The 11347-nt window shown below is 33.3% G+C and overlaps 1 protein-coding gene across 1 annotated transcript; it reads left to right on the plus strand.

Moving 5' to 3' along the window:
• Positions 1-4801: 4801 nt before the first annotated feature.
• Tsf1 (Transferrin 1) lies at positions 4802-9612 on the plus strand. Its single transcript, XM_070633903.1, has 9 exons — positions 4802-4812; positions 4891-5473; positions 5559-5652; positions 5721-5888; positions 5983-6051; positions 7813-8258; positions 8930-9173; positions 9246-9401; positions 9535-9612. The coding sequence occupies exons 2-9, from the start codon at positions 4938-4940 to the stop codon at positions 9610-9612; spliced, it is 1791 nt and encodes a 596-aa protein (XP_070490004.1). The 5' UTR covers positions 4802-4812; positions 4891-4937.
• The last annotated feature ends 1735 nt before the right edge of the window (positions 9613-11347 follow it).

Raw genomic sequence — 11347 nt, forward strand, 5'->3', positions numbered from 1 at the left:
ATCGTCTCACAAAGACTTTATTATTGCATATCTACATATATTTTATCGCTCATAAACTTCATTCTTTCTTCTTATCATTCAATTTTTTTTCTCCCTCTTTTACTCACTCTCTCGTACCGTATATACACAGCTTTACTCTTCTCGCCTTTTTTTATTAATAATAATAATAACATTTGAGAATGCTTCTACTACTGACAGGGTTGCTTATTCTATGATTATTGATGTCTATGATGAATATCGATCAAACGAGATGAATCATTCAGGAAATGTAATAAGTGAAACACATGTGAAGGCAGGAGTGTATTCTGGAGCTCAATAGGATATTCAGCATGACTGCTGGATACACTTCTGTAACTTGTAAATGCAGGAACTTATACTTAGTTGAACGAATAAAATATGATCTTTATTGTTTGAAGATTGAAAATAAACTAAACATTTCTATTGAGGGGACTAACAACCATAAAAGGGGGAATTCAACTAATTAGAGTTGTATATAAAGTTTGAATATAAAATAACCGTTAACATATTTTCAACAACAATTCACATTTTGCCGACATTCATCTACGGAATTCATCAATAGATCTGTATTTTGATTCTGTGTCGTATCTAGAGGGATTTTAGACAAAATTGAGACAAAATTCTTTAATTTTTCTCTGCTTCGATCCATTTAGAAGTCGAGACAGCAAATTAAAGTTCGGATGTTAGGCCATAGTGATAAGGCTGTCTGTTCTGAGTAATAAACGGAAATTTACATCTTTGCCTAACAGTTAAAGGGAATGCTCTCAACGACGGAGTAGACTAACTCAAGAGCATGCTAATCAAGTATTATTAAGGTAAGCAAGTTTCCGTTAGAGCCCTGTTAGGGTTTATAACTATACAAATCAGTCTATAATCTTTAAAACTTAGTCTCCAACCCTGAAATTTGTTCCGTACAACTATACTGCACATAGAATAAATGCGAATGAAGCTCAGAGCAGTGAAAAAAAAATATTTTTAGTATAGAATTTTGATGGAGAGAAAATTGTAAGACACCATGTGGCTGTATATGATGATAAAATTAAAATATTCTTGGTGCTGATTAAAAACATTTATAATGTCATTACCACATATAATGATGTTTATATGAAACTTTTAACTTAACACATTTTTTTTACTACGCTTCTGCTTTCCTTCGCATGCATGTATGTAGGAATAAAATAATGCCCTTCAAAACTTTTTTTTTCCCGTTTGAAACAACATTCGTAGATGATGAAGAAGAAGGTACAGCAAACATCTTCACATGTCAAAGTTTTTGCTCCACCCGACAACAGAATCTTTACGACGCGAATGAGCAAAAAGCATAACAGACCGCTACCCGAGAGACACAACAAGCAACCAGACATCGTAGAAAGCTCTTGATGGAAGCATAAGCTCCGTACCATTCCGGAATCAAATTATTTGATTTTAAAGCGTTGCTTTTAAAAAATTTAAATTTTTAGCAACCGTTAGAAAATTTAAATTCCAAAAAAACCGTTAAATGATATAAGTTTAGTTTAGCAGATCCTTAAAAGCTCCGTGACGTAGCCTCCTTCATTTGTGTCGCTCGGGCTTGTGACTGTTAGATGCAAAACAAGATCGACTGATGAACAAAAAGTTCATAAGAATTTTAGCTGATGCGAAAAGAGATTTTACTATGCTACAAGAATAGTTTATCAAATTACATAAATTTCAAGTGTATATACGTCAAATAGATGTGGTGGATGAACGTATATACACAAAAGTAACACAGCAAAATATAAAGCTAAGGAGGAAAAAGTTTGTTAACTTAATTTGTCAATATATTCCACATCCATGCACAACACATGTTATCGATCCTATTTACACATACGTACATATAAGCATATCCAGTAAATATTTACCATTATTATTATTATACAGATAAAATTCAAGTATGTCACTATATGTAAGATTTTTGCTCATATTAATGAAACATGGATAAAGTTTCTCTTTAGTTAGATAATAGATTATGTAGATTTATCGAATGAATAATATGCTACGTCTATGACACAACAGTAACTATATCTGATAAGAGCTTATAAGCACATTTCAATGACATTCAAAATATTTTTAATTTAAATTCACTTTTCTCTGTTGTTTTTTGATTACTTAATCTTTGTTATTGTTATTGTTAATGAATCTTATATACATATGCAGAATGTACTGATACGTAGGCTCATATATTAACTCGAGTAAAATAAGCTGTGATTAGGAGACAGTATGTCTAGTAATAAAAATGACATTTTTTGTTTAATTTTCCATCGAATTTCAAGTTTATATCTAAGCATATGGTTGACTGATTGCGGCCTTTCTTAGATCAGCCGAGTCAGATCTACAACTTCCCTAACTCTTCCAATAGAATTTGTCCATTTTTTTTAATGACTTCTGATGCAGTATTAACAGTAATACCCAAAGTTGTCCTATTTCCCGATCGGCACAAATTGAAATGTTGCCACCACGGCGACGAGTCGGTCGTGTACTTAAAGCCAAGTAGCTGCCACTTGGCGAAAACAACCGGACGAAGAATGTGAAGCAGGGTTTGATAGGCCTGACATGCTGTATGAAGGCCTGTAGAAATTTCTTTAAATAATGTCTTCAAATCAATTTTGTAGGCAAAAAATCACAAGGACGTCCATAGAATTCATGGAATGAAGCTGTTGGCAGAGACAGTATTGCAATTGGTATTAGAAATAGGCCAGCGGAAGGTAGCGATACGGACAGTTTCTGGTGACATTTGATGGAGGACATGGATCATAATTGATCTGTGTACGACCAGCGAAGTAAGTTTAGGAATTGTGCTGGTCGGGTATATTTCCACGTTACTCCTATACTTAATATGCAGGTCTTCTTCCTTCTTAGGTCCATAGATGACTCATTTTCCTATTCTTTCCTCCACGAAAGAATCTGGTCGCCCTTATCACATGTGAAAGCAGCTCTCATGACTTTGTTAATTATTTGCAATCTTTTAAAATGAAAAAAAAAGTCCCATATTGTTCCTGACCTTTGTGTAAGCTGCTGATCTAGAAATTTCCCCGCAAAATAAATGAGGGGATTTTTCAGCAATTAATCTTTTAATTAAGCTAGGTAATTAATTAAAATTCAATGATTTATTGATTAAAACTTCATTATGCTCAGGCTTGGCACTTCCTTGTATCCAAATGTAGAATATTGATGGAAATTGACTACATAAGTTAATGTCAAGCTTCTATGCCTAACATTTGATGAGAAATTTAAAAAGTCTTGTGAAAAATATTCAATCAAAAATTAATTTAATAATAAAAGACAGATATGGAAATTTTACTAAGGAGGAGCTTGTTGGTATCTAAGCAATACTTTAATTTATCATTATTATTTCAAAAGAAAATCAAAGAAGATAAATGACTATAAAATATTTTAAATTTTATAGGAAGCAAGGCATCATGTTGTACGTCATAACTCATATATAATCAGCAACTCTTTTATGCTGCAAATAAACTAATTAATTGCTTAGTTTATCAGACAATAGTTGTTTATTGGAGATATTTATAGATTGTCCTCTGAAATAATTAATTTGCCTTGTTCATTGTATAAATATACTGAACTAGGACATCACTTTGTCGCCAAATCGACGGAAAATATATGGACACAATTTTCAAATTTAGTTGTCGAATAAATTCAGGCTCTCGTTTCAATCTTGTATGGGGGTTTGATGAGATACTTTCAGGTCTGTCTATACTTTAAATTCTTGACCCGTTCCTTAGATAGATAAAATAAAGATTTGACCCGTCGATGACGAAAAGACACTGTGTGTTTGACGATCTGTTGTCCCATCTCTGATTGTCATTTAAAGGAGCCCGATCTCTTTGATAAATCTAACAATGTCACATAGCGTTACTTCCTGAAAGTTATACCCTAAAGACCCGTTCCTCAATCCAATGTTGCTTAGAAGTCGAATCATGCGTTGATCTTGTACATTATGTAGTCGAAGTATTTAAGATTCTAAAAAAGGACAAATTTGGATATGGATGGATTTGAATCCATGACTTTCGGGTTGCCATACAAAATTTGAGACAAGCACCTTAGATATTTGACCAACAATGCTTCAGTTTATAAGGTATTGCAGATAAAGATGTAAAACTAAGAATTGGGTAACTTGAGATCTTGAAACGAATGTAGTGATGGTGCACCAGATTACTACACTCATTATACTTAGAGTTTATAGTTGGATCAGAACCACTACTTTGATGACTATTGTCTTTAATCTACAAGAGCCGTCTTTGTACTGCATATGATTCGAAAAAGGACGGGTGAAAAAGTTTCTCCTGCAAAGCCTCGAGCCCATGACCGCTTGCTTGGTTGGGGTCCGAGTGATTATCATAATACTTAGGCCACCGAGCCACCTCGATACTCAAAGATACGTTGTAAATGACACTGAATGTAAAATTAGAAATTTAATCCTTTAAAATAAAATCTGTTCCAGGATATCGATTTCAATTGCTCCAAAAGTAATCTCTTATCTGTGAATTTACATAGTTATTGTTATTCCTTATTATTTATTGTATTTTTTCCAATACATTCAATAAACAGATGCATTCATTTGTTAATTGTATTAAAAACAAATAAATATGTGTTCCTCATATTCAGTTTGCATATAAAAGCAGACATTACGCTAGACTTGTGCATCAGTTCGATTCAATTAATTAAAGAGAATGAAAATCAACAGCGGCAATAATTTAGCATTAAAATTTATATTCATTGCTGTTGCATTAAATTTGGCAAAAGCAGAAAAGCCATCATGTGAGTTTTACAACAGAAAATTATTAATTTTTTTTTTGTGCTCATCGTGCAAGTTTTTAATTACAAAATATATTACAGATAAAATTTGTGTACCGGCATTAATCCTTCCAGCATGTAATGAATTAATGACTAAACGGAGTGAAATTGCAACGATAGAATGTATTGCTGGACGAGACAGAGTCGACTGCTTGGATATTGTAGAAAGACGCGGTGCTGATTTTATGGCCGTTGATCCCGAGGATTTATATCTTGCGTTTAAGAAGAAGAATGAAGATTTTACTGTTTTTACCGATATAAGAACAAAGGAAGAAATTCAAGCGGAATTCCGTTACGAGGGAATAATTTTAATAAGAAAGAATTCAGGCATCAATTCACTGTCTGATATGCGTGGGAAAAAGTCATGTCATACAGGCTATGGTAGAAATGTTGGATATAAAATTCCAATCACAAAATTAAAGAGACATGGAATTTTTAAAGTTGATGCTGATGTAAATCTGTCACCCGTCGAAAGGGAATTGAAAGCACTCTCTGAGCTATTTTCACAGTCATGTCTTGCTGGAAAATATTCAGATAACAATGAAGTGAATGAGAAACTGAAAAAAAGTTATTCAAATTTGTGTGCATTGTGCGAGAATCCAACAAGATGTGATTATCCTGATAAGTACGTTTAATCCTTGATTTTAATTATCTTTTGGCAGACACTGACCTCAAACTTTATACTTTATACTTTATTTTGTTAAAAATAGATTTTCAGGTTATGATGGTGCCATTAAATGCTTGGTTGAGAATGGCGGCGATGTGGCATTTACAAAAGTTATTTATGTTAGAAAATATTTTGGGGTAAGTGATGCGACAACAGCAAGTCATGAACTTTTTTCATTCTAATCTTCTTGTTCCATTCATCATAGCTCCCAATTGGACATGCGACAAAGTCATTAACAGAAGCACAAGCAAATCCAAATGATTATGAATATTTATGTGAAGATGGTACAAAAGTTCCAATTACCGAGAGGGCATGTACGTGGGCTCAACGTCCGTGGCAAGCATATATGGGAAATGGTGACATAACAAACAAGGTACAAAATTAATAAAAGTGAAAAGAATATTGTATTTCTGTCATGCAGGATGTCACAAACATAATTCACGTTCGTTTCTTATTTTGCTTTCTAGCATCTAGACATACTTCAAAGTCGGTTGAAGGTTTTTTATGAAGATGCAAAGTCAACGGATCACATGACTGTGAGTATAAAATTATATCCGAGAAATATATCTTTTGATGTATCATTCATCTGGTTAAATTGTGGCAGTCCTTTGTGAAAAAAGTAACACTTTTGAGTCATGTGATGGAATTTTGACGTCAAGTGCTATGTAATAATGCTTACATAATCAAGGCATAGACGCTCGTCTATAGAATTGTACAGATTTCACAATTGCTGCAGTTTTCTAATGAGGACTCGAGTATAAAGCAGTGGTGGGCAACCTGTGTGAAGCCAAAAATTTTGAAAATGACAAGAACTGTATGTCGTGTGCGGTTTTGGTCCAAGATAACCACCAATGTGTTCCGCTAAAAATTAAAGGTTGCAAACCACTGGTCTAGAGTTGACAACACTCCAATCTAGAAGCGTCTCCACTGAATTCCTTCTCACAATGTCCTAACAAATCTGTCTGAGCCTTGCATTTAATAGACTTCTTGTTACACTTGAAGCTTCTTCTGTTGCTAATGTCCTTTTTCTATTTGATGAATTTTGAATATCAAATATTGCTTCTTTTTATGAATTTATGGACGGCAACAGAAAATTTTACTTGGGAGAAAGAAGCAAGATGTGAAACTTTTGAAAGACGTCCAAAACAAAAAAGAGTAGGAAGGTGAAGATTGGTTTGAAAATTCCAAGCTAGATAGAAATGTCTCTGAATGTTTGATACATCGTTTTTGGATTGAATTCTAGAGCTTCAAAGGCTTTAAATTGTCATTGGGAAAATAATAGCATGCAAAGATAGAAATCCTCGACCGAAACCGCATATGGTATAGCTCTTCCAATAAATTTGGTTGCCACAAAGGTTGCTCTCCACTAGATCACCGATAAATTGGAATTCTGGACAACTAGTTCGATCGTCATACACTGAAAAGTTGTCATGTGGCACGGCAGTGTAATTAGAATCAAGTGACAGTCAAATGACAAATTTCGTTGCTTTCGGCAGATCGATGACAGAGTCATAGACTAGCCCTAATAACACATGGCGTCTAAATGTATAAACGTGGAGCCTGAGACAGTTTGATGTCAGGTTTATTTCGAATCTGGCTGTATATTCTGTGCTTCAAATAGCAACATGTTTAAATCAGGAGCTCTAACAAGCAATGATCATGCTCTCAAGAGGAGAGTAAGCAGAGAGCATGCTCACAAGTAAGTTCATTTGGTAAGCTTAAGTAGCCATGTTAGGTCATTTTTCATAAAATCCTCACATCCAATTCTTACTGGATGTCATTTGTGACCAATTCGATAGAAATCATTCAATAATTCCATAATTAAAACAATGTATCAGATGCACAGCTTTGGACAGTGATAAGCAATGAATCTTTTACAAATGACAGCAGATAATATCATGCATTACAATGCATTATTATCCGTCAGTTAATGTATGTGCTGCTGACATAAATCCATTTAAAAAAGAAAGTTACTTATGGTATTTCCTCACGAGAAATAAGAAGAAGTAGAAGTAAAAATCCATTGGGATATTGTTGAGCTATCTAAGTCATAGTTTAGCACATTACAATTGGCTATTAAGCACTTTTAAGCTACGAAAATAAAAAAGATATAAATTTTGATAAGATTATTGTGAAGCTTTTAAATTGATGTAATAATAGCTAAAATTAGCTATGTAATGCCTTTACAAATTGAAAAGCTTTACAATAATACTAAACCGATATAAATTTACTGATAATGTTCATCATGTCCTTTATTTTTTTCCATACAACAACAACAACAACAACAACAAAAAAAGTATGGCAAACAAATGATGGTTAATGAAAAGAACACGTTAGTGCCAAAGGATAATGTAATTCTTCCAGGCGATCATTTATCAAAAGCTCAATACACAGATGTTATTGAACGACAGCTTCTTGACGGAAACTCAAATGATGAAAAAATAAAACTTTGTGTATCGAGCAATGTTGCTTTGAGAAAATGTAATGAAATGAGTGATGTTTCATATTCTCGTGACATACGTCCAACTTTTGAATGTATACTTAAAGACAATGAAAAATGTATAGAGTCATTGAATGAAGGAAATGCTGATGCTGTTGTCATTCAATCAAAAACTTTTGAGATGCATAATTTGAGCAATTTAAAGGCAATTTTATATGAACAATTGAATGATGATGACAATGATAAATATGTTGTGATTGCACACGATGGAATTGAATTCAATCAAATTAAAAAAGCTGATTTGTAAGTATTTTAGGAAGTGGCTCATTGAACTGAAAAAATGGAAGAGATTTGCACATTTTAGTTGGCTATTGTCTTATTATGTTGTGGAAGTAGTGTAGGCATGCTCGTTACATATGTGTTCGATTCCTACCATGCTCCATCACTTATCATTGTTGTTTCTTGCTTCCATGATGTTTGTGAAGTAGGGTAGGCATGCTTGTGACATGTGAGTTCGATTCCTACAATGCTTCATCACATATCATTGCTGCTTCTTGCTTCCATGATGTTTGTGAAATAGGGTTGGCATGCTTGTGACATGTGAGTTCGATTCCTACTCCTAACATGCAAAGAAGGTGCTCTCAAGAGCAGAATTAACTTAAAGCAACACACACGAGCATGCTCTTTGTCTGTTAGGGTACCATGCTCTATCACTTGATGTCCCAAATGTCCACAATGTCCATGATGCTGCACAGTCCTTTTTTAATAAATGACTGCTTCAAATTCAAGATGCCAACCTTGACTTGTAGCCAAAAGCCAGACAATTTCCAAATGCAACCTTAATTTCGTTAATAAGTCATTAAATTCGGAAGTGCACTTCTTCCCATAGCACAAACTTGTATCAATTTATATTTCTTTTGCTCATCTCTTCTCCCACTTCCGATTTTTTTTTATTTTTCTTTTCTCATTTCTAGACAATTCGACCCAGACAATTTGCGAAGCATCAATGCTGCATTACATTTCTCGTCGAAGCAACGCAAACAAAGTGGAAAATTATGCCCTGAAACTGTTAAATCTGTTCCAAATGGAGAATTACAAGTTATTAACTCAAGAGATTTAAGTAAACACTCAGACAAGATTTTAATTTGCCAGGACATGACGACGAGATCATTAAATGAATTTAAACGATGCAATTTTGACTTTACATTACCAGCAGCTGTAAGTTAGGACGTCATTTTTAACAACATTTTGGCTCGTTTACTTGAAATTTTCTGTTCTGTTCATTTTCAGGTATACGTTAGTAAGACTTTAAGTGCCAACAGAGAAGCAACCATTAAGCATGCTTTTATAACAATGTCAGAAAAATTTGGTCACAAGAAACCTTATGAAGATGTCTTTGAATTATTTGGTCAATTCGAGGAAGGACAACAGAATGTAATTTTTAATGTAGGTATTACATTTCTTGACAAATGGACATAGCACAGAAATTTAATTTCATTTTAATGATTAGCAAGAAAACAGAACAACAACAACAATTTTTTAATGCTGAAATGATGAAAAACTTTTATTATTCTCTTAGGATAATGCTGTAGCACTAACCACGCAGGAAGGATCTGTTACACAAACGGATTACAAGAAGATGAGATGCTTAATTTGAGTTTGATTTTTAATTTTGCTGCGTAAATAGATTTTTGGTTGCTTTTTGTATGATTTTTTAATAAAGGATTTATCTTGACAGCGGATGATGTGCTGTACATTTTTTAATATTAAATAGTTGAAATTTTAAGCTTTCAGAATTTTAATTTAAAGTGAAATACAGAGGAGTCATTGAGTTTGATTAAGTGCCTTAAGCGCATTTTTGACGCAGGAGTTTCTTTGAATTACGGACGTAATTTGAGTTGGACATGCTATTAGAAGACAAATAGAAGTTTCATTAATTAAGGTCTTCAAAACTTGCGTTAAAGATGGCAAGAGATCATGTAGGCGGTCTTAGAACTCTTGGAAGGAAGCTGTTGATAGAGATTGTGTTGCACTTGAGATTGAGGATTGGCAAGTGAAGCTCAGCAAGAGTCAACTTCAGAGAGCATCTATGGGAGGCCATGGATAAGAACTGATTTATACGCCTAGCGGAGTAAGTATATAAAACATTCAGTCATTAAGCTAGTGAATATGAGAATATTTTCATTTAACGGGTTTTTGGAATTCAAATTTTTAACTTTTTGAAGGATAATGAAATCGAAGTTCAAACTTTGAACTTAAAAATCACGCGGTTTTGCTTATGAAACAAGAAATTATATTAATTGTAGTATTTGACAATTGTTTTAAGACAGCTTTGACGTTAATTAGGCTGTGTAACGGATGACGGCACAATTTCTTCTAGCAGTTAACATAAAACCTGCCACTTTGACGCCATAAGGCAGCCATATGTTATAACGTTCATTTGGAATTTGAATAATATTCATTGCACTTAGTTAGAAACCCCTTTTCACACAAAATGTTCAGTTTGTTTTTGATCTCCGAAGAATAAACATCTCATTTATTTATAAATCTTTAAAGAAGAAGTTTTAATTAAACTACAGCCATCACGATTACAAAATTAAGCTATTCTCCTCCCAAACAACTAAATAAGGAGCTTTATTAAGCTCTCGTTTTGTAAACATGTCTACAAAAATCCGAATTCTTTAAGGATAATATTCAAAATTTACAATAGTTTTCATTAAATTCTACCAAAACTCATTATAAAAATATGCTCTTATATTCTACAAAGTTCGCACACAATGAAAGCATAGAAAATGAGTTTTAATTGTGCGAAAAAAAAAGAGTTTCAAAAGCTCCCTCGGATGAATGAAGCTTTCACTCACACGTTAAACTTTTAATACGATTTTATTGTTTCTATGCTGTTTAATCTTTTCAATCCACATCAGAAATCGTTCAAAATTACTTCATGATACTTGTTAAATTTTTAGGTTTAAACGAGCATGAACATTTTTTCATCCCATCCGTTGTGATCATCAGCTCACATTACTGACAAAATAGAATGTTTTCGAATGAACAGAATTTGATAAGATTGACAAGATGAAAAGTAAATATATTTAATATGTCGTTTGTTAGGCAATTTTCTTCTTCTCATGAATTTCTTCAAGCTTGTCATCGGCATGAAAACAGAAGCAAAGATTACGGAATGTTTATCTTTTGAAATTCTGTTCTTTTTATTAAGAAATTTATGTTGGGAAGGAATTTTTCCTTAAAAAATTCTTTAAATTTGACTGACTGAGTGAGATAAGTTGCTGTCTGTAAATCATATTATGACATCTACAAACGAATTTTAATGTTTATGCTATCCTCAGAGGTGTAGCTATGCTCGTTCAAGGTTGCCATTTTATAAAATTTAT

The sequence above is a fragment of the Chironomus tepperi genome, unplaced genomic scaffold (assembly GCF_022539635.2).
Source record: "Chironomus tepperi strain 1889 unplaced genomic scaffold, CSIRO-AGI_Ctep_v1 contig_9, whole genome shotgun sequence".
In the NCBI taxonomy this organism is placed as follows: domain Eukaryota; kingdom Metazoa; phylum Arthropoda; class Insecta; order Diptera; family Chironomidae; genus Chironomus; species Chironomus tepperi.

Coding starts and splice junctions, on each gene's coding strand:
- Tsf1 (XM_070633903.1), top strand. CDS start 4,938: ATGACTAAACGGAGTGAAATTGCAACGATAGAATGTATTGCTGGACGA. Junction 5,474..5,558: donor AGATGTGATTATCCTGATAA/GTACGTTTAATC, acceptor TGTTAAAAATAG/ATTTTCAGGTTATGATGGTG. Junction 9,174..9,245: donor ACTTTACATTACCAGCAGCT/GTAAGTTAGGAC, acceptor GTTCATTTTCAG/GTATACGTTAGTAAGACTTT.